Below are 24,403 nucleotides of genomic sequence, written 5' to 3' on the forward strand. Positions count from 1 at the left end.
TCAGACATCTTTAATGCTTCCAGCAGAAAATGCTGGATTTAACCTGCAGATGTTACATTCTATAGCAAATAAATTAAACCAGCATCATAAGGTGCTTTTGTAACAGCATGTTTGTTATCAGCCCTTGAGAAAGAAGATTTACAAGGCTGTGAAACAGATCTGAAGTACAATTCTGAGCCAGTAGCTGTGTTTGGATCAAAGGAAGAGAGCCCTGAATGCACAAACCCATGACTCATTACAGAAGTTGGCAAAATCGTTACTGCCATTTGATAAACAATGAAATCTGTTTGGATGGCTCCGTGGCTCTTTTAGGAGTTTGAAAGAGGGAAAATTTTAGAACCTTCCAGTGATCAAAGCTTCCATTTCCAGCAGCAGGAGGAGCCTGGCATCTGTTACCAGCCAGAGGGGCCATTTCTGGGTGGGGTGCCCAGGGCATGTGCCCCACTTCAAAGCCTGCTGCTTCAATACTTTTGTAGGATGCTTTGGTAAGTGCTCAAGCCATTGTTAAGAGCTTTCAAAAAAAGACAGAGTGACTGTTTTCTTACCTATTTCTATTTTTTCCAGAGCTTCAAGACTTAACCTTTGGTACTGATTCACTTTGTCGATTTCATCATCGTAACTAGAAAAAAGAAACAGAATTTAGTGCTTCCTACTAATCTAAAGCAGAGCTGCTAAAAGAAACTACACAGAGTAAGGGAAAGTGGTAACTTACTAGGCCACATAATAGGCAGAGTTTGAAAGTAAAAGCAGCACATCCACATCCTTATGAGTGGCATCGATGAGACTGAAGGGAAGGAAAATAAATACAGGGTAGAAGGTTTTATTTGCAGAGCTGTAGCCTGTGCCCAGTGTGTTTTGGGGACACTCTTTGAGAGCTGAACCCAAGTTACAAGAAGTTTCAATCACAGTGTGTTATCAAATCCATGTAAGCAACAGTTTCTCTCAAACCTCAAGTTACCTAACAGCTCAAATATGTCAGCAGAAGGTCCAAAAATAAATAGAAAGCCCACAAGCTATTAAAAATGCTACCAGAGAAATGGAAAAATACCTCAGACTCAGTGAGGGTGATGAGCCTGTGCCCTGAATTGAATAGCTGTCATAACAACCTGCTCTGCTATTTTTAGATGCTGAAGTATAACCTGCAGGGGATCTAGCCACTATTTTTCTCTTGCAAGCTCCTGAACTCTGAACTTGATAAGGAGTGAAGTTCAGAGTTTATGCTCATTACTTTCCACGAACAGAAATCCAGACTGTCCAGCTGCTGACTCATTCCCCAAGGACTCAATCTGATCAGTTCAATTACACTTTCCCTATAAAGCATTAAGGAACAACAGCTCCTCAAGCACTCCCTTTTAACCACCCTCAGTTCCACAAGTTCTCTTCATGGCCACATTTTGGCAATATTAACCACATCCATCCATTTCCAGATGATCTCTCAAAGGTCATTCCAGCATGCACCATTTTTATGGCACTTTGGGGAAAGCACATGTTTAGGTGACTTTTCCAAGTGTTCAAACCCTTCAAGCACTCTTGTCCTTGTCTACAGAACTGCTCACACACCAGCTATCAAAACCTTTTAACATCAGTAGTAATTAACAGAGCTGTCAGAGTAGCAGCTGATCAATTTTAGCTCTGTTCAACAAACCTTGGGTCACAGTCAATGAGTGCCCAACCTCCATGGAATTTTTCATCATCTGGCAAGAGCAGTTTCATGTAGCTCTGCAGCAGCTGGCTGATCAATTCCTGGTGGCTCCTCAAGTTCTCCTTGTGCAGGGCTTCGTGCTCCTTCTCTTTTGTAAATATGGAGTACAGGTCCTCTGTCACAGGGATGCCCTGCATCAAATCTAAATAAACCCCAGGAAATATCAAGCAAGAAACAGTTAAAAGTGATACATGGTAAGAGTTTGTAAATTCCTTCCAAATGCTGCATTTTAATGATGCTCTTGGTAGTCTTTCTGAAGAGAATGTTTCCTTAACTGAAAACTCAGAAGGTGTAATGCTACTTTCAGTGGAAAACAAGAGTTCCTCATGATTTTAAGAGATACTTGCTACATAAATTTAACTTTGTCTTAAAAAAAAGAGATGCTAGAAGACATTGAATGCTAAAATGAAGCTGGGGCAAAGTCTCCAATGAGTCACAGTGCATGCAATTCCTCTGAATTGAGTGTTGCTTAAATTCCAAAGTGAGACTGTTCCTTGTAGAGTCCAGTACAGACATGTACCCAGTCACAATGCTTTTAAGCAACAGGGAAAAAAAAATCAGTCAGAAAGACAAAACCAATATGATTTAATCTTTTCTAAATACCACAGCTCAGCTGGGTTGAAACTGTGCTCTTACCTATGACTGCTTGCCTGTAAGCATCCCTGAAACGATTCAGGTAGTATCTGTTTGCAGAGTTCACTCCATCCTTCATCACCCCTGCCAGCTTCCTTTCACCAGTCCTTGTGAAGTCACCCTGTCACACACAACATGCAAATCTTTACATCAAACTTTGGAGCAGCAGGCTCAGCTCAAAGGATTTGGCACTCTGAAACTCAGAACTGAATAGATGGAAACTCAGGAATTATCTTCAAGTAATTATTTCATACAGAAGTTGAAAATATTGATTTCTTTCAAAGAGCTTCTTCTGGCATTGCCTCTGCAGAGAATCCTGTGTTCTATACAGACTTACAATTTCAGTAGGAAATTCCAACAGAAGACAAATCTGGACATATAAGCCAGCTAACATTGAAGCAGGACTTTAAATACATCAATCACTGTGATGCTTCAATACCTCCAAGAGAAAAAATCCCTTTATTTTTTTTGGCCTTTAATGTAAAAGGAACACTACTGGAAGAGTAGAGAAGACTGAAGCTTACTGAAAAATGGTTTTCATCTCACTGCTTTTGCTACCAAAATAAGACAAACATAACATACTGGGGGAAAGCAGCACATATCCTCACAACCTCAGAAACAAAAGAAAGTTTCTAGGCCACAGAAGGCTTAGAATTTGAATAAAAAGTTGTTTTTGTAGTTACACTTCATTAGAGGATTCTATTTTCAGAGACACACTGGCACAGTGCAGTTCTAAAAGCAACATCAACTCCTATGAAGAATATTTCAAATGTGTTTCACTTTCAAATTAAAAGAAGTACCACAATTAAAAATAATTAATTTAATCCATGAACCTCAACAGTGTGTGGAGAAGTCTTCCAGCAGAAGGGCTGAAAATTTAGATCTATAAATTGAGGTCTGCACTTCAGATTTAAAGTTTAATATACTCAATGAAAACAAGCATGTTAGGCTTTTATTAGTGCAATCTAATATTAGTGCAAACTAATCAAAGCTCAGTAGAGATATTTACAGAGAGATTTAAGTGTTAAGCATTTCCACCATAATGATTTTTCTTATGCCAAATGCAAACACTACTAAAATTTGTTCCACCAGTTACACACAGCAAATACCTCAAATTCTATGACTTTTCAAAGCAGTGGAAGTACAGAGCAAGGAGTTTCATGCCTGATCTTGGTACACAGAGTGCATTACAGCTACTTAAGAAGAGTCCTTAGAAAATACAGCTAATTAATATCACCCATTTACCTACATAGCTTGATCTCCAGAACTTTAGAGTATTCTTTAAGTATTGTTACTGCTTAGAAGTACTATAACCATGATAAAATATAAATGGATGTAATAATATCTCTCAATCTCTTATCCCTGCTGTGGTTTTTGTTGAAGAGAACAGAATGAAGGTGAAGTGCAGGGAGCACTCAACTCTTCTCTGACTCACACCATGCACAACACAAAACCTTCTTCCATTGCAAAGCCTCATCTCTCCAGAACAAAACCACACAGAGAACTTGGTGAACTTTTAAATATCTGTCTTAGGTTGGAGATGCAAGATGTGGCTGGGGGTGTGTATTCTATTGCCATCTGTTAGAGGTGGGGCAGTTATCACCTCTGTTCATTGGGCAGTTTTCTTTATCTCTGCCACAAGCCATCCTTCCTCCAGGAGATCTCTGCTGTCCATGGCCAGTGAGTGTCCCTGCAGGGCTGATCCAATCCCATCATCCCATGGGGAGATGCTCCACCCAGGGGAGGAGCCAAGCATTCCTACCTGGATCCAATCTGAGGTTTGGGACAGCCCAGCAGCCTTTGCCCAGTGCATTCCCAGAGGAGCAGCTTCTGCTGCCCTGCATGGCCAGAGGGAGCCCAGGCCCATCTGCAGCAGCCCTGGAGCTGCAGAGGAAAACTCCCCCCTTGTGCAGGATCCCTGCTCCAGCAGAGCCACAGCTGGCACTGCAGGAGGGCTGAGCCCCCATGGGATGGGGCTGTGCCACCCCCTGACACACAGGGGGACAGGGACTGCTCTGACTCTGTGAGTTCTTTTTTTGTACTATTGCATTTGTATTTTTGATTTTCCTAGTAAAGAACTGTTATTCTGTTATTCCTATTCCTGTATCTTTGCCTGAGAGCCCCTTAATTTCCAAACTATAACAATTCGGAGGGAGTGGGTTTACATTTTCCATTTCAAGGGAGGCTCCTGCCTTCCTTAGCAGGAAACCCTTTCAAACCCAGACAATATCCCAGGGTTTTGCAGTGCCCATGAGCCCTGTATCCCCAGGCACTGCTGGGGGCAGGCAGGCTCCCCCTTACCTTCAGGGCTGCCGTGCCCGCGTACTGCCGGCTGATGGCATCGCCGTTGTTGGCCCACATGATCTGGTAGATCCTGTTGCACTTCACTGGCAGAGGCTGCTCTGGTGGCATCACACCCAGTTTTTTGAGCTGGAATTTGACATATGGATTAATTCAGTGCCCAAAGTAAAAGTCATTCTCAGTGTCAGAGCTCAGTGAAGTGAATGGAAGCGTTTGCCAAGTGTTTAATTGTTAGATTTTGTGTGATGGGGGGAGGAAGCCATTGTGCTGATTTGTCAGATTAAATTAATGAATTGGTGGTTTATTGCTAAACATCACACCACTGGAGGCAGCAGGAACATTAATTATGGATGTTAAGTCAATCATCAAAAAAATTAGCTGAAGGAAAACAAGCTACTGGAGATTCTCAAGATATAGGAAATTTTTCAATAGAGAACCATCCAAGAAACAGATATCACAATTTTAAAATAAACAAGTTAATATGTCTTCTATTGCAAAGGCATTCATGACCCCAAGGGTCGGAAAACAAATAAAACTAACTTCTTATGTTGGTTTATTATGAGTGCTTGCACATTTTGGACAGTTACTGCTTGTCACTGATACTAGAGTAGGATCTCTCCCTCTGAGAACACCCAGTCCTTCAGTTTTCCCCAGATAAGCCTTGGGTACAACACCAACATCAGGCTTTGTACACACACTGAGTGGGCAGAGCAGCACATATAACTGCAGTGCAGTCAATAAATGATAGGGATAACTTGGAATAAATCATAAGAAAACTTCCATTTACAGCTGCTCAAGCACTCTTTGCAAGCTAGATGAAAATTAACACAGAGCTGCTCATTAACTCTGAAAGCCCTTCAAGTTCCCAGATGAGAGAAAGCAGTGGTTGCAAGGAAGAGAAGTGTGAGGTACGTGAACCCAGAGTCCTTCACTCCATGCCACTGCCCCTGCAATGCTCGGGGCATTTCTCAGTCATTAATGATTCCCAAGTACTTCAGCTCCAGGATGACAATGATGCAGCACACCACAAGCTCACACCTCAGTAATGATTTAGCCTCTTCACAACAATCTGTAACGCTCTTGTTTTTCAAAGAATTGCCTTGGAACTCGAGAGTTACCCTGAATAGAAATCCTATTTTAAAATAATGACAGTGAGATTGCTGATCCCTCCCCTGCCCTCAGCACTCCTATGTCAGGAGCTCACAACAGCAGATCACAAAGAGGAACTGCCAGGTACAATGGCCAGATCCAGTCCCTTTTCACCCTAATGAAGGGCCCACTTCATCCTTTCTCCTTCACTTTAATCATAATCAGGTTTGCTCATTTTGGGCTGTGACTGGGGCTTTGATGTTCCAGTTACAGAACATTAAGTCTGCATTATGTCTGTAGCAGTACTGTGTCAGGGAATAGAGTCACCACTGAGCTTCTAGAAAACAAGTGAGGGCCTGAGCAAAGAGGAAAACTAAAGGAAAGTACTCTCAGTCTGCTTGGAAATCCCTCCTCTGTACAGGGAGAACTATTCCACAGCACAACAGTCACAGCCATCAGGGCTATTTACATCATGAATTCATTATTCCTCTACACACAGAAGGGACAACTCATCTCCCTACTTGCTGCATCACAGTATTTCACTTCAAAGCTCCTAAAATACCACCCAACTTGTTAGATTTTAGTCCTTCAATATCATTTCAGTGAGGCAATTGGAGGAGAAGGTGTCTTGTTTCTAAACTCTGTATTCCTACATAACTTAAATTACTAAATCCAAACAAGACAATCCTCTCCAAGTTGTGGACAGTCAGTCCTTTCTGAAGGAGGACAGAGGAGGCATCACTGTTCTATAATTATTTCAAGTTTTGCATTTGTATATATTATTCCTCTTGACTTCACGGCTTGTAGCCATGATATTTTCTGAAAAATCTTTCCTTAGGACTTTTTCTCCTGAGAAGCTGAGAGGCCTCAGGACAAAAGGACAAAATGTAAACAATGATTATCTGCTGCTGTGGAATGCAACAGGTGCATCTGGGATTGGTCTCAGGGTTGTTTTTAATTAAGAGCCAATCTCAGTCCAGCTGTCTCAGACTGTGTGAGAGTCACGAGTCTTTGTTATCATTCCATTCCTTTCCCTTTGCCAGCCTTCTGATGAAATCCTTTCTTCTATTATTTTAGTATAGTTTTAATATAGTATATATATCATAAAATAATAAATCAGCCTTCTAAAACGTGGAGTCAGATTCTCTTCTCTTCCCATGTTGGGGCTGCCTACAAACTTCCACAATGGCTCTTCAAGTATTTTGCACAGATTTTTTTGTAGAGGTCAGTTTGGCATTTTTCAAACCACAGATTTCTCTGAACAGAAATGAAGGTGTGAGGGACTCAGCCCTTGGCAGAGCCCCTCAGTTGTACGTGCCTGCTGCTCCATGACCACTCTGGCAATAGCAGCCTGCACCACGTTGGTGCGATCCAGGCAGTCCATGCAGTTCACCCGGAAAATCCCCTCCTGCTTACAGATCACCCCAGCTTGGTCAACCCTGCCAACAGGGAGAGAACAAAAGCACACTGAGACACTGAAAATCCAGTGTAATTCATCAGCTGCTACAAACAGTAGAACATTTTACACATGGAGCACTGTTTATGGCTGCACTCACACCCCAGCCACACCCCACACTCAATTCACTCCTCTCGTTCCAACTTCTCCTCCTCTTTAATCTAGGCTGGATATCAGACATAAATCCTGAGGCCACAAACTTGAAGTGCAATCAGATGCTGAATTCAAGTCATACATACATAATACAAGCTTTCAAGAGCAAAGGCATTTAATTTCAAGAACAGAGAAGCCAATGATAATGACAGCAACGCAGAACAATACAGAGCAACTGACTGAGGCTGCAGCCACACTTGTTACCCAAATGTATGAACTTTAATCAGTTCAAACTAATCTCTGCTTGCTGTCAACAGTCAGGCTGCCATCCTAGGGCTTCTGGGTCAAATACTGAGTGTTTCACACTAAATGTGAGCAACCCTAAAAGTGTGAAATGCAGAAATGCAATAAACCTCAGGCAGGAAACAGCACCTGAGAATTTCTGCCTTCACATGGGTAGAACACCAACACTTCAGAAGACAAAAACTCTGACAAACAAGCTGGACACCAAAAGAGAAATATATAAAACATATTGGTTTGGAGAAAATTAAGGCCTCTGAATATCTACTCTTTGTTGGAGTTTTCCTCTACAGATGTTTCCTACTAGTCTCAAAACAGTTAAGTACCTACCAGCACCACTTCATGTCAAGAATAATATCATGAATGGCATCAGTCAGTGTTTGAACATTTTCAAATTTCATTCCTCGGCTGAAACACAGAATTTCACAAAAGTTAGTCTGAACTAGAGCAGTGACTTTACTGAAAAACTTTATCTTATTTGTACTGTTAAGAAATATGGGGTTTTGGCTAAATGAGAGAGACAAGCATTCCCTCCTGCAATGAGCTTTAATCAGGAGCCAAGATTCAGAGCTATTTTGCAGTACAGTTCAATGTCCAAATCCAAGGCAAGAGGTTAAAAGATCATTCAATTCTCAGGACTTTGCATTTTTTAATGCTGCTTCCATTAGGAAGAGCAAGTGTGCAGCTATTCAGGCATGTGCAACACTCTGTTCTCATTTTAGTCTCAAGAAAAATAACTACAGTAGATTTGGAACTGGGATGGTGAGTCCTGCTTTGCCAGTGATTTTACAGAGAAAACCACCTAGAGATACATCCCTCCTCCTTCCCCCACCCCATCTGGTAATTTTTCAGGATTGTTCTCAATTCACTCCTGCTCACAGTGCAGAAACAGTCCTGGTCACAGCAGCTGTTTGTAGGAAAAAAGTAAATAAAGGAAAATGAAAGTTCCTCTAAACAAAAGATTATCAAATCAATCTAGGGTGCCAACAGTCCCACAGAACTCTCAAAGGCCAATACTGCTCTGAGAGGGGTTTCCCTTGCCACCACCCCCTCTGACAGTATCTACTAATGCCACACTCAGTCAGCCAGTAATGCTCTCCCAGGCCAGCTGCAATCCCTAGATTAGGTATGGAAGTGAAGATTAAACCACTTTAGATCCCACACAAATGCAGCCTGCTTGAGGGGAGCAGGAGAAATACATGCCTGTGACAGATGACATGCTTGGGCATGTGAGCAGGGCAGCATCAGAGAGAGGGCAGTCATGAAAACAATTACTCACACTGGATCAAGATAAAATCCCTGTATTTTATATTGAAATAACAGCATCAGGGTCCTGAAAGAACCCATGGTGTTTTTATAGAAACAAGCAAGAGAAACAGAAATAGAGAATTAAAAACAAAATGCTACATAGCTTGAAAAAGCAGGTCAGCCACAGCTTTAAACTCATGGCATGTTTAAGGAAACTCTTAAAATGTGGGACAATTAAGCTTTGCCCAATAAGTAACTGCATATTTAACAGGTCAGGGACACAATATCACAAACAGCAGTGCTTGGTTACCCAAGTTTTAAATTTTATAGTGCTTTAGTTTAAAAACTGTATTCCTGTCTAAAAATCCGTGTTTCATGCAGAAGTAGAAATAATGAGTTTTTATACTTGCGTTTCATGGCAATAAAAAAGATGCAAAGTGACATTTCCAAAAAGTTTCTTACCAGTGCTCATGGAAGTCAAATGAAACATAAGTCAGATTTGCATTGTTGTAGAGAAGAACTTGTTTAAGGTAAGCATCTCCAATAATCTTCTCTCTGCCTGTCTGGTCCACCAAGTTAATAATAACCTGTTCAAAAGTTTAATTATTTAACACTCATCATCTGCTACACAACTTGCTTAGATTTACACCATGCAATAACAAATAGCTCCAGAGTTAAAGATTGCTATGAATCTTGCTGAAGTTACAACCTTTGACAGATGGTACCTAAGACAAATAAGCTCCAACAGTTCCCTGCCCACACAAATTTAAATACAGAGAAGCTCTGAATGCATAGGACAGGTATACAGAAATAAGTTTTAAACACTGCCATAAGTTATTCCTGGGTTTTACTGGTTATTTACAAGGATATTTGAAAAACCTGAAGTAAAATTCTATTTATGTACCAACCTTCCGATTGTCAACAGGCTTCTAAAAAAACCCACAACACATCACCAAGAAAAACAACCTAAAAACATTAACTTTCAGCCCCTGCATTTTCATGAGATTACTCTTCTGCCATGTAGCACTCACCTGCTTTTTGTAATTTTTCAGCTGCTCTTCAAAGTGCGCACGAAAACAGGACACGGTTTCATTTTCACCTACAAGGCAGAGCAGTGTTAGACAGAAGCAGCCTGCTCAGCAACAAATCCTGTTTGATGTATTAAATCATGCCCAAATTTGTACTCTAAAAAAACCAAGATACCTTAGCTTAAAGATAATAACACATAGTACAAAATTACTTTAAAAGGTCTTTCATTAATTTGCTCAGCTTCAACATTGCTGTTATAAGCAAACACGTTCTTGAATTTTGCTGCATTTTGCTTTTGGTGCAGAGGAGATGGGACAAAAAAATTAACTTTTAATAAGCCTGCTTCATCCTTCTACATATGCACCACACCCACATAAACATCTCTTCCAAAAGAAGAGTTCCAGGGGGCCCTGATTTTTAGGTTTTTCTCCCAAACACTTACTCTTGTCCAGCCGGGGCCGTGGGTTGTATCTGTATCCAACCTGGCTCCAGAAAACAGGCACAGAGCCTCGTGTTTGGATGTAGGAAAGGGTGTGATTGTGGACATGGATCAGTTGCTCTGTCTCAACATAATTTGCCACATTTCCATTTTTATCAACACCTCTCCGCTTATACCGCATTCCTGGGGGAATAACGAGAACGGTCAAGTCACATTAAAGTATTTGCTTTAAACATTAATAGTTTATGTTGCTGGTTTTGACAATGCTAACCCAAAACAAGAGTTCTAGCCCAAATCCATTCCCAATGGTAGAAGCCACTCCTATCCTAGTTTATTCCTCAAAAGTTATTTTGACTGTATGGATAAAGTTTATTTACTGATACACCGTGAGCAGCAGAATGTAAGCTGACAGGACAGGGCAGATTAATGTCACAAATACCTCTGGTCCATCTTAAAAGACACATTTCTTCCTGTTTTGTCACATTTAACACAAAGTTTTATTCTAGTGCTCAGTATTTTCCATGAACCTAAAGGCCACTTTTACTGGCAGAGGCTCCACTTCTCACAGAGGTCCCACAAGCAGCCCAAGAGACCAGAGCTAACAAACACCTGAGTCTGAACAAGAAATACCATCTCACACATTTAATCCTGAGCTTGGCAGAAAAAAGCAGCCAAGATTGAACAGCTCAGCACTGTCCAATTTCACCAGCTGCATCCCCTGCAGTGCTCAGGGTCACCCCAGCAGCCTGCAGTGTGTTTGCCCACCAGCTCTGTGCCGACTCCGGCGGGAGATGAGTGCCACCAGAAACGTGGGGTGGATGTCATCCACACAAGAGGATTCCTGAGGAGGAGTTTCAGGGCTGCTCTTATCATCATCAGAAGATTCACTGTAGTTTACTACGAGTTCCTCAATTTGCACAAATCCTTGAATGATGGGGATAATCCAGAAGTCCACTTCAGCATTCTGAAGGGTACAAAACACATTTACTTTCTTGTCGGTCCAACATTAGCTACAATTATTTCTGCCATTTCTCATGTTAATAAAGCAGTTGCTTCACATACTTTTCATGCTTTAATTTTTGCCATATCCTTATTTCTGTAAGAGATAGCAGCATTTTTCCTCCATCAGTCACAGGGTTTTTAAATCAGAAGAAAGCAAGCAATTTTTTGACCTAGTTTCTGCTTTAAGGCAGTTTTAAAACCTCTGTGTGGACACATACTGAATCACATTTATACAGGAAGGTAGATGTTAGCCTGTTTTCTGCAACACATAAGAGTACAAAGCTTCATATGGGCTAATTTAGTGCTCAAGACACCTGGTTCATGGCTCTGCACCTTAAAACATTGATTTCTTAAACAGAAATGAGATCCAAATTCCCCAATAACTCAGGTTATCCATTTCTATCTGATAACATGGAAAATACAACTCATTAAACTCCTGCATTACATGTAACTTTTCACAGAGGACATAGGTTTACCCTGCTGTGACTCCATAACCATTTGTTTATGTATAATTATCCATGAAAGAAAAGCAGGGCATAAGGCAAGATGCCTGCTGTTACCCCTAAGGAAAATTAGACTTGGCCTAAACTGGCACACAGAAGTTAGCAACTTAGTCCTTGGCCTAAGAGGTTAATTTAAAATTATGGAAGGTCATATATTGAAGAAAAAGTGGTGGCTTGCTGCTTCTTTATGTGCTCATTTGCCAGGAAAATGTTTTATTTACTCTGGACAGATGTTCAGAACAACTTGTTCTACACTGCTTTTACACTGATCAGCTACTGTGCTCCAAGAGACAAAACACTATCCTCCACTGTGGAGGACCAAAATCTTATCTCAGGGAAACTCTAGAATTCAGAGTTTATTTCTTTTCTGGCTCCTCCTCATTATCAAGTTCAGCTCTGTTCAGAGATAATCCATTTCACATAAAAACACAACTCAACTTTACCTTCAGAAATCAGCACAAACACATCACACAAAGTTATTCTACATTGCTTTATTGTATTTCATGCTGAAGTTTCCTTCGTAGCAATGACCACAGGCTGGCTGGGGGCAGAAGGCAGTGCCAGCTGCTCAGCTACAGAAGGCACAGCCCTGATCCTGACCTGTCTGCCAAGCAGGTTTGTAACCAAACCCCCACGAGGCCTTAAGCAAACATCTCAACTCAAAAGAACTAAAGAATTGTTCTCATAATTCATCTTAGAAATACAACTCACATCAATGCTGATGAGATCTTCAATCATGTGCTTGTTCCAAAAGAATCTGTCATCCACCTGTTCAAAAGAAAAAAAGGGCAGTTTTTGCAGCACTACAAGTTAGGTTTGGCAATGTCTATGGGAAGGACACCAGTGTCCATCAGTTTATTCACCACAGCTGTACAGACAAACCAGAGCTTTAAATAAAACACTTCAGTTCAGGTCATGCTGCTGCAGACTTTTGTTTCCTTGCACCTGGGCTGGTTACAGGACAAGGTGTTCTGTAAAATGTGACCAGCCTGGCTTGGACCATGACCATTATTGGAAGCTCATCCCCCAGGTGGAAGAAACAATACAACAAACACAAACAAACAGAAACAAACACAAATTGCACAAACACAAATTGCACAAACACAAAGAAACCCAAGCACTCACTTTGCGCCACAGGGGTAGGTTGGTTTTCTCACAGGCGCTCTGCCTCTGCACAGAATTTGTCAGGTCATAGCTCAGGCTGTAGTAAAAGGAGTCTGAATCCATGAACATCTTGAACAACTCTTCCAATAATCTCTTCTCCAGTCTCTCTTTCTCTTTGCTTTCTCTAATCTGAAAGAAAATAATGGCTCTCATGTCCTTCTCTGTGAGTGAAAGAGACTCCAGTCATATTTTCCATTTCTAACCTTGGAGGACAAGCACTTTCCCAGTGATGAGCAGGACCTTAAAACTCGCAGCAAAGAAAAACACAAGAGACAGCAGCCTGAGAAACACAATTCTAATTTTACTAACTATTGTTTTGACTTCCTAATCCAAGCCATTATTGGTTTAAAGCAGTTAGATGAGATTGTTTGGTGCTCTGAGGAACCAGGCACCAAATTCTGTGTCCAATTCTCTATTATAAGAGATACTTATGCAAAGAAATTTCTAGAAGTTTAGAACCTCACTAGAAGCTAATGCTAGTAAAAAAGAACTCTATTAGCAATTCTGCCAAAATGATGCAATTACAAAATGAAAAAAATTGCAGAAGAGCCATAGCTAAGTAATCAAAAAAATTAAACTGGGCATCAAGACAGTAGCTCCACATTCTGCAATTTTTTAAAGGTCTTTGTATTCCGTTTGATCATCCATCGAAACTTCTGAATTATAAACTCAATATTTTGGAACAAAGAATGAAACAGTAGAAAACTTTACCTTCTTTTTATTTGGAGCAGACACATTAGATTTAATTTGAGTAAGAGTCTTCAGCAGGAATTTTGTATCATCTGGGGACTGTGTTATCTTCTCTGGCTTGTTTATCCCAAAATGGTGCTTTTTACAAAGCTAAAATAATGACATTGAATTAAAGCCAACATTTAAATACTCTTTAGAAAGGTCAAAGAAAACTGAAAGTCTACAAAAGCAAGATTTTTATGTCCACAGACCTAGGGGAGACACTGAAATAGAGGGGGAATATGCAGGTTTCCATCTATAACCTAATTCTCCCTCTTCTATGAAAGGCATTTTCTCCTGTGATTGTGAGACTCTGCCTGAACTTGACATGACTTGAGTACCCAGACCCACCCCAACTTCCCACCCAAATTAAATTAGCACTACTCAGTTTTATTTTTATTTTTGTTCCTTTATCCATTCTCTTTTGGGGAAAAAAGTGCAACATTTTAAGTAAGAGTTTTCCTTCAACATAAATTATAGAATTAAGATTCCAAAATGGGATGAAAGCAAGAGAATCCATTAAAAAATATACTTGCTCCTGGTTCAGTAAATCTTTTTTCTTGTGTGGTACTTCCAATGATTTTTAGGAAATTTAGGTATTATTTTGTTGCAATTCCCCCCCCCAACAGAACTTGTGATTTCTGTTTAAAAAATACTTTTTATCAAAAAACAGTATTTAAAAAAGCACAAAATATTCAAAGTGTTTGCTTATATCAGGCAAAAGAGACAAGAGGCATTTGACTTTTATTTCACTGAAGCAGGAGGGGGACAGTCAGAGTTCCTTGAGGATGGCCATACCTCCAGTTCCAGATCCTGAGGTTCTGTCTCAGAAAGTGGAATCACTGCAATCTTGGTTATTTTGCACACCTCGTGGTCTCCTGGAAGTTTGCCAATCAAGGCTTTCTGACGAATTAAAAGCAGCCACCATGGTAAATCTGGGAAAAAAAGAGATCAGTAGATGCTTTTATTTGTTTTGTCAGGAATTTATTTTGATTAGGGTGCCAGAAACCATTTGACTAGAAGAACCCAGTGAATGATGATTTGTTATTGTTGTGTTTTGTTATTATGCATTGCAATAAAATTGAAAAAATACTTTAAAATATTTATTCCGTCTCTAATATAATAAGGAGATTAACTATTTCACAGACTTACATTAAAGTTACCCCTGCTTCACTTATAGCAATTAACCATCTCTAGGATGATGCACATTCCCACTGATGGCAGCTGGAAGTCAAAGAGCAAGTTAAGAATTTCCCTTTGTACCTCCTGTCATGTAGCAAACAAGACAGATGCAGGTAACACCTGACTGCAAGATTCATGAGTGCAGAAATCTGCTGAGCAAACATGGACTGCACCACATAAAGCAGTTTACACATGTTTAAAGGCTCATGACTGAAGAGCACAGAGTAGTGGAGAAATTGGTGAGATAAAAATTAATGAAGATATCGGTGACAAGTGCATTCCAAGAACACATCCAGCCTCCAGCACTTGCAGCTATAGCACCCACACTTTAGTGAGACTGGGAAACACAGCAAACATTCCCACTGAGTGCTGAGGAGTGCCTGGACACTCCCAGATTTCAATCCCTTGGCTAGAGCAGGAGTTGTGTGCTGGGCTTTCAGCAGCCAAAAGCAAAAGTTCTGTTAAGGGAGATGGAAAAGGCAGAGAAAGTCCTAGTGACAAACATAGACACTCACTACTTCTCCCAGCTGAGAAGCAGCCAACGGAGTTCAGCTGAAAAGGTGACATAAAGACATAAAAAGCCTGCTGTGATAGACTCAAATATGCTCCCACACTTGTGATGGCAGAATGTGTCATGTATTGTGCCTCTGAATACCATACACAGCCTTTGAAAAATCTATTTAGCAGCTCTATAGCAAATACAAACCCTGTTCTCCTTGCTCAGTAAATTCTAAACAGTATTTTATCCTCTGAATGCTTAAGAAAAACACAGAAAACCCCAGCAGTTCCTTTTATCTAAAGAGCAGGAATAGTCACTGCCAAAAGCCAACTGTGTGCTGTGCCACTGCACTCCCCCCTTGGATTCTACATTACTGCTTTAGAAAAGGGATGTTTTTTCTAGGGTATTAAGAAGCCTTTTAAAATTTCCTAACTACAGACAGGTTGTGAGAGCCAGAGGGTGCCTCCCAAAAAGGCAGGAGGGGAAGGGGAATGAAGACAGGCACCACTTCTTAATTATGCATGGTCCTGTAAAGGGAGCCCAGTGCTGCTCCTGAACCCTGCAGCAGAACCCAGATCTCTGCAGGATCAGACACCTCAGGTCAGGAGGGAGCTCAGGGGGTCACCCTGATGGAGGAGCAGGGACAGGAACAATCCAAGCTGTCACAGAGGCACAATCCCCTAAAACTGGCCAAAGGACACCAGACCAGGAGAGGAGAGGGACAGAAAATGCCACTCAGTGATCCCCAGGGCCCAGCACTGCTGGAGCAGCTCCTCTGTGCACTTGTAGGAAGATGCCTTGGAGAACTCCTGCCTTTGCCCCAGCAGCTATGGGGAAAGGGAAGCTGAGGAAAATGACAGATTTTATGTAACAGCAAGAAGACCAATGAACAGGTTCAAAAAATCCTTTTGCAAAGGAAAAATTGAAATGCTGCCAAACCCACCAGCAGCACATAAAGATGCCTATCAGTTCATCTGAAAAATCTACCCTTTCTATGCTGATTTCCAGTAGGAAAACCCAGCAGTGTCTGAAAGCCTGGGCAATGCAAGGCATCCAGGCAGGTATTCCTGCTGGGCAGCCCTGTAATCTCATCTATTCCCACCTGCAGAGGTGGGAAAACAAAATATTGGCCATACAATTTACTCCTAGGAGCTCACCAGTGCATGTCAACAAACAAAACAGATATTCTTCTAACAAAGGCAACCATCAGAGCTCCAGTGAATTAATCAGTAGGGTTCAACTGGAGATTAGTGTAAGGTAAAGACATTTCTGAGCAGATAAACCACAGTAAAAAACTGGAAAAGGAAAAATCTCTGCCCAGTCTTCCCCTACCTATATTAACAAATCCTGCTAGCTGTAAACAAGAACTTAAGACCTCTATACAGACAAGTGAGTTGAGTATCCTTCTGTCATTTTTAAAAAGGCACTGAAATGTCATCTTGGTGTACACTGCAGAACTCTTTGTATTATAGCCAGAGCCACAGAACATTGAAAGAAAACAGGAATTCCCCAGCAGATCAAAAGTAAACAGTCAGGAAGTAATTATGCAGATAAAGTATGCCCTGAAGTAAAAGCTTCAACAATAGCCATAAAAGCAGCACATTATAATAGCCAGCAGTACCTAAATAACTGAATCCCTAAATACAGAGAATGTGCTTCTGCAGTCAGGAGGAAAGAAGCAGTTCCACAGATTAGAGAGTGCCTGCTCAATGTGTGAGGTATGGTGTGCACTGCAGAACAGGACAGCTGCATGCCACCCCAGAAAAGTGCACTTTTCAAGTCATCTCTCAGGATATAATGTTCATTTTCAGTGTTTTATGAACTAAGGCAGAGCAGATGGTGACAACTAGTTTGAAGTATTGCATCCAAAGGAAGCTATTACCTCTCATTCCTCACTAAAATGGAAATTTACTCCTCTGTTGTTTCAACACTGTCAGCACAACACTGCTGTTTTTCTCTAACACTTCTCTAACAATCTAGCATTTACTTTCCCCCAAATGCTTCTGCAGTAACTTTTCATAAACTGCACATGAGTTTATTACAAATGCTGCTTTCTGCAAGGATTTTGATTTTAGCCAAGAAATTCTACACCACCAATCTCATACTTTTTGTTACTTGAACAACTTCAAAATTGGCTGTATGCAAAAAGAATGCTTTGGGTTGTTGACTGTATGCAATTCAGTGAGGAGATTTCAGAACAGCCTGTAGTTTCTATCAAGATTCAGAGGCATGCAAACAAAAAAAAAGCTGGGGATAAGGAAGGAAGAACTCCCTGTTTACAGAGTCTGTGGACTCTTGCCAGCAGCATTTAACCTGGGTCTTAATTAACCAGCACTGGAACATTCCAAATGAATCCAAGCACAGACACTGCACTGCACAGGGGTATGCTTTGACCAAGAAACACAAGAACCTCTGGGAGAAATGATTGTGTTATTTGGTAATTGCTGGAACTGGTCAGGAAATCCAGCTTTGGTTATAGTCAGATATACTGGACAACAAAATTAAATTCTATAAAGGAGATCCTTAGTGCAAGAGATGTGTTTGCCTCTATATGGAAAGATTATGCAAAGACAATTTTAACTGTGCATCTTACCAAGAAAATGTGCAATAATCTGTTGCAGTAACATCTCCACAATACATCCTAAAACCCTTTTCCTTTTATTCCCATTGATACTCTGCATTTTCTTACAAGTTCTTTTGGGATGGGCCATATTATGGTAAGCAATGATATTCTTATATTCAACCAACGTTTTATTGTTTGGGGTTGAGTTCCCCACACACACAAAAAAATAAAGTATCTGAATGTTTAAGAAAATTCACTTTGGAGAAGAACAAAATATTGCTTTAAATAGATTTGAATCTCAAATCTAAGTGTACCATTATGTTCAGAGGTACAACTGGCCCCCTCACGTCAAAAATTCTTTGGAGAATTAAAAAATAAACTATGTAATATTGGTTTCTATGAGACAGTTTCCCTGTCACAGCAGCTTTCCTACAAATTCTCCTGTATGAGGCAAGCAACAAAACCAGCAAGATTAAGAATAAATTAAAACCCATCCCTAGTTACAGCTCATTGGCAAGGGTATTCCAATGCTAAATTACAGACAGCCCATGACTGATTACAGGGACGTTTCAAGGTCATCTTAGACAATTCCAGCATTCCTGCAATAAACAAATCCTTCAAGAACACATGAGGATCTATGTCCCAGACATTCAAGTGCATACAGGCTTTGCCACAGCTCTAGAGTGCACTGGTAGCAACTCCAATACTTAAAAAGGCATTTGAAGTTCTTAGTCTTTTTTTGTGTTCCAAGGATTTTTAAAACCTCTTTTCAACAACAGCTGGTAACAAGGCTCTGAGCAGGACAAGGCCAAATTCACCAAATGAGCTTCAAACTAATTTTTCTGATCCTGATAACCTGGGGGCAGGGGAGCAGAAATCAGAGCAGCAAGTCCTCCTGTTGCAGGTCAGGCATTTCACCCAGCTCCTGCAGCACAGTTCTCCTGCTGAGCCTGGACAGAACCATCCAGCAATGTTAAATATTTATACAACTTCTGCTGATAAAGTTTCCAGGTGACAAAGATTGATACAAGACTAAGTAATGAAGACAGGTTACTGTTACAGACTGCTGGATGATTCAGCCTGAGGATAACATCAAGCTACATTGGAATATGACCAAGTTCATTGAAAACAGCAGGTTTGAGGAGAGCTGTGTGAGACACCTCAGTCAGTCCCTCTCCTTGTCACTGCAGCCTGATGGATGACACTCATCAGGAAATGGCAGCAAATTCCAAGAGCTCTCAAAAGAAAAGTAAGGATAAATAGCTGGAGGCCGTCTTTCTTCAGCCATTTAATAGTAGAAAACAAGACACCATTTATAGGAGAGTTGCATCACTAAATACCAGAATATCTGCAACAAAAAGGATGAACAGTTTGTGATGGTGGCAGCTGACCAAGGCAGAGACAAAAGGAAACACTTCCACTGACCTAAGCAGCAGCTGAGTGGAATACCTGGATGAACTTAATTGATTCAGGAGCTCTATAGGACACATGGAAAGAAGAGATATCAGGCTTATTACCTGATAATCTTAATTTACCTGACAACAGCAAGATGACACCTGTTGAAGTATCACACTCTGGGGAAAGTTTCAACTCAGATTTCATAAGCAGAGGAAGCAGCTCACAATAAAAACACATGCAAAGATCATCAGTTGCCACAACACACTAAAAAAACCTTCCAGAAAGCATTTGAAGTGTCCCTTTTCAAAGGCTTTTATAAGTAGATTCCCTAGAGAGAAGGGGGGAAGGCTTTTGTGTACCCAAGGGCCTGGTTTTAAAACACCACACTCCATACAAACACAAACACAAAAACATGTGTCAAAACCAATCACTGAGCACTTTCCCACAGCAGAAAAAGGGCATTACTGGAGTTTAGCCATCATTCATCATGGACAGCACATGCTGACCAGCACAGACAACCTGGATGAAGAGAACAGAAAGTGAGATGGCAGAGTCTGAACCACTGCACAGCACCAGATCTGAAAAAGGGTGGCTGAACAAATCTGGAGAATGAGCACAGACAGAAATATCAGGTGAACTCAAAGAAGATGAAGTGATGTGACTAGAAGGAGGACATGACCATAAACTTCATGGAGAGGTGGGCTCTGAACTATCAATCCCAGAAACAGGACCAGGGATCACAGTAGCTGTGGAGCCACAATAATTCCTAGGATTTGTCTGCCCTACACTCAAGCCAGGGTGTCCCAGTCCCTGCTCTCCATCCCATTATTGCCACCCTGAGCAATCTGTTTCTATTCAAGGCCCCACAAACATCTGATCCATTTCAGCACTTAATCCATCCTGCCCTCCTGGAACACACTTGAAACTTTACCTGTATTGATCATATTGCCAGGCACTACTTTAAATGCAGGGTGTAGGCACTCACAAAAACAATGGCACACAGCAAGGGATGCTGACCACCTTTCCTACCTGCCAGAGCTCTACTGGCAGAGCTATCTTGCTGGACAAAGCTGGTACATATCAAAATAAATACTTATTATGGCTACAGGAATTTGCAGCTGATAAAGCAAAAGGAGTAGTGAGTTTATTTTACAGGAAAACATTACTACTATCAGTTAGAGACAAGCTTATCATTAAAATAACAATGAATTCTACACCTGCTTGAGTTTTATAGCTCTGTCATTTAACTGCAAACAAGTTTAAGTGTTCCTCTTGCTTTCAAAAATTCCTCTACCAAGGCAACAATTATTCTTCAGGTTTTCATACAGCATTGAGAATTCAGGCCTTATACTTTTGTGAAAGCTTCCTTTATTAGTTTTTGCACTGTACCACAGGAGAACAACAGGAATCTCCTTGAAAGGATTATTACAAAAGATTTAAGAATTTTATAAATCTCACATGGAAATTTAGATAGAATTTCAAACACAAGTTTCTAGTATTTGTGAATGCAGGTCTCTGTTTTTACGAGACAATGCCAAACCACAATTCATTCACTGGAGAGCAGAGTGAATTTACATGTGCAGCTATAACAGAACCACCCTGACAAGTCCATTTGGGGAGTGCTCCCCACAGCAAAGAACACTACACTGCTCCATTGGAGCTATGCAGTACAATTTGTAATATCACAGAGTTTAGCAGTAAACAAATAAAAACCCCATCAGGTGAGAACATACCTGTATGAAGCTGGACTTTCCCAATGACTCCCTCTACCAGGCCCAGACAAATGGGATTCCAAGCCAAAAGAAGATCAGTGGCTGCAAAAAAAAAACAAAGCTCCTGTTTTTTAAACAGTAAACCAAACAGGACAATTAAACTGAACAGTCACCCTCTCCACTTTCCCCACTTTAGAGGGTGGAAAATGTAAAATAATTCCAGCAATAATAAGATGATGTACATGTCCATTTTTGCTTGCTATGAAAAAGTGACTAAGTTTTCAACATAAAGCCCTACCACAGATATTTTCCACATTTTTGAGGGGGGAAGGTAGCTTTAGGCAGCAGTGATTAAATTTAATGGAGGCTTAATTCTTCTCATATCCACTAGAATTTTTAACGTAAGCAAAATTTTACTGGCTGTAGTGAAACTGAATAGAGGTCACTGAGTTACCAAGCACAGCCTCAAAACCCAGCAGATGCTGACTTTCACCCCCAGCTCCCTCCCATTTGTATCCAATTACTATGACTTTCACATCCTCTTTCTATAAACACACACACACAGACACTTCCCCTTCTGTTCAAGCACTCTCCACAAGCACATGGAATATCAGAGCACACAAAGTTAAGGTTTAGGTTTCTAGTTCTCCAACTCTTAACAAATTCCAAAGAACCACATAGGAAGTAGAAGAGAAAGCAGGAAGAAAATGAGTTTCTAACTGTGCTGCAGTACCTGTACAAGGATTTGAGAGTGGGGAGAAAAAGGAAATTCCTAATTCAAATCTTTAAAGAAAACAAACACTTCAAAGCAAGTATCTGTGTAGGAGAGAAAAATCTCAAAGGAGAAGAAGATTTTCTATACCGTGAAGGACAAGCTTCTTATTATTTACTAAAACACACTTGTTCCAAGGTAAAAGAGCTTCTCCAGTTGTAACATCCAAACTGAATGTCTTAGCTATTGGTGTAAGTAGATGAATATTTGAAAGAACAAACTCACAAAAGAGTACAAATTATCTACATAAACACTTTATCTAAAATACCTCCGTTTCTTCTTGTAAATCTGAGATCTGCAGGTGACAACTGACAGTATGATTTTTTTACACAGTTGTTTTAGAACACTGAATCATCCTTGAAAGATTTGTAATTGAGGCCTTGATATTCCAAGAACACACATTGTTTTCCCAGCTTCCAGCATAACATTTAATAGTACAAGATTCAGCTAATTTCCTCATTAAATACAAGCATTTCCATGAGCTACAGTAGAAATGGTTGCAGTCAGGGTAGATCTGGAATGAACTCATTAAATGGGATGGACACAGACAAGCAAGAACTAAAAGCCCACAGCAGCAGAATTTGAAGCCATGTTTGCAGCAGCATGCAGGGCTGCAATTAATGTGTGTAAGCACACTGGACCAAATTCCTGTTTCTTCCTTTCTCTGGAGACTTTAGCTGCACAGAACCTCGTGTGAATCATGGTAGAATAAAATCAACTCCCTGGGGAGACTCACACAGCTGAGCATCAGGAAATCAGTGACAGTGAGTGTGACAGGTTTGATGTGCCCTCAGTCCCTGCTGAAGCACCTGAACACATCTTGTATCCTCCTGGCAGATTTGTGCTCATACAAAACGAGCCCTAGAACAGCCTGAGCTCAGTTTCACTCCAAATAACACTCAGGAGAATCTCTGTGCTGAGTGGGAAATCTGCACTGGCAGCAAAGAGGAATGCAGGCAGCTTTCCTCACTCCCAAAGCTTCCCCCTTCCTTCCCAGTTCTGTCTAAACCCTTGGACTCTTCTACAGCTGCACTGCCTCACACTTCATCCACTCATTGTTCTCTTTGTAATTAGCCTTAAATTCATATTTCCACCTGCCAGTGGTATCAAGCAGCAAACAAAGCCAGACACAGGAGGAATTTAAAGAACCAAATCAGTGAAGGTTTGCCATGGCCACCATAAACTTGGTAATCTACAATACATTCTATGTCTTTCTAAAACTCTGATTTCCTGCTGTGATAAAGTATTAGCAAGAAAGCCTCACTTGCTATCCAGAGCCTTCCTCTAGGAGTTTACAAGAGATAAAAAAAAAATGAGGAAACAAGATTTTGTTTTAATTAGAGGAATAAAGAAACAAAATTTTAGACCTGCCTGTAAAAGGACATAAGAAAATAGAACATCTTACACAGATATTTTATTCCTCTTGTGGGTTCCTCTGACAGGGGCAGCACCAAGAAATCCAAGCCTTCTACAGGAATCCTCCTACCCCAGCAGCAGAGACACAATGAGAAATGGCTCTAAACTTTAAGTACAGACAAATTTTGGAAAAGATGAGAATGCATTTGGAATCAAACATTCCACTGTGGAATGCAAATATTCCAGAGTTTAAAGGCAGCAAGTACAGACCCACCAGCTGGGCAGCACAGGCTCTCAGGTCAGTGTGATTATCAAGCTGCTCATGGTAAAGGCTGACTGCTTTAAGAAAACTTTCCTTGGGGAAGGCAGGGCATAGAGGAAAAAAAGACTCATTTAGCAATATATAAGGAGCTTACCATGTTTTTCTGTGTCCAAGAAAACCTAGATGCAAAGAAGCTTTACAGGAGAAATGCTTGTAGGCTATGAAAAAACACCACTTGTGGAATCACACTGACTTCCTTTTGGTGACAGCACCACAAAATTTGGTTTTCTTACACTATTTCTAGATAATATTTTATAGGAAAGTATGTGTGACAGCACAGAGGCAAGGCAGTTGTTTTGTTTTTGGGTTTTTTTAACTAAATAAAGCAAATCTGATTCCAACCTGATTAGAACTTTGTTATTAGTTAGAATTCAGTTTCCTGTGTGACAATCCTATCTCAGCTCAGAGCCAACACCCAACCATGCTGAATAAATATCACTACAGAAAACACCAATATGAACCTCGAGCTCCTGATGAGTGCACTCTGGAAATAAGAGATGGATGAGCCAAACAAAATAAAGGTTTAAATATAATTTTCCGACTCATGCCCAAAGATGGGCTTTCATGCTGAGTGCACTCCTATCCACTCTGTATAGGAAAAAGATGCCTCCAACTTTTGTCTAACACTAAAATTGATCAAGACTGTTTCCTTGAAGCCATTTGGGAAAACTGGCAGCAGCAATCTCCAGTCACTATCTTGTATCTTTGAAAATTATAACCACTCTATATTTAAAATCATTACATAAGCAAAGATTCAGAGATCCAAAAATGTTAACTGGAAACCTGCAGGATATAAGTATTGAACTGTATTATATTTTACAGAATTTAAGAGGCAACCTAAGATGGTAGACAGTGATACAGGCTACAGAAGGTACCCACATCCTTTTAAAGTCATAAAAATAACCATACAA

General features: G+C 40.6%; 1 protein-coding gene across 1 annotated transcript in view; it reads right to left on the bottom strand.

Moving 5' to 3' along the window:
- INPP5F (inositol polyphosphate-5-phosphatase F) overlaps nt 1–24,403 on the bottom strand; it is a 38,616-nt gene that overhangs the window by 4,633 nt on the left and 9,580 nt on the right. Inside the window, exons 2-17 of the mRNA XM_054637661.2 lie at nt 21,064–21,144; nt 14,487–14,623; nt 13,671–13,799; nt 12,921–13,088; nt 12,507–12,563; nt 11,056–11,254; nt 10,294–10,473; nt 9,854–9,921; nt 9,285–9,409; nt 7,905–7,982; nt 7,044–7,164; nt 4,637–4,765; nt 2,339–2,456; nt 1,646–1,844; nt 713–784; nt 546–619 (exon numbers count right to left, since the gene is read on the bottom strand). Coding sequence (XP_054493636.2) covers nt 546–619; nt 713–784; nt 1,646–1,844; nt 2,339–2,456; nt 4,637–4,765; nt 7,044–7,164; nt 7,905–7,982; nt 9,285–9,409; nt 9,854–9,921; nt 10,294–10,473; nt 11,056–11,254; nt 12,507–12,563; nt 12,921–13,088; nt 13,671–13,799; nt 14,487–14,623; nt 21,064–21,144 — 1,935 coding nt within the window. The remainder of the gene's footprint in view (nt 1–545; nt 620–712; nt 785–1,645; nt 1,845–2,338; nt 2,457–4,636; nt 4,766–7,043; nt 7,165–7,904; nt 7,983–9,284; nt 9,410–9,853; nt 9,922–10,293; nt 10,474–11,055; nt 11,255–12,506; nt 12,564–12,920; nt 13,089–13,670; nt 13,800–14,486; nt 14,624–21,063; nt 21,145–24,403) is intronic.

Source organism: Agelaius phoeniceus, chromosome 9, assembly GCF_051311805.1.
Source record: "Agelaius phoeniceus isolate bAgePho1 chromosome 9, bAgePho1.hap1, whole genome shotgun sequence".
Lineage (NCBI taxonomy): Eukaryota > Metazoa > Chordata > Aves > Passeriformes > Icteridae > Agelaius > Agelaius phoeniceus.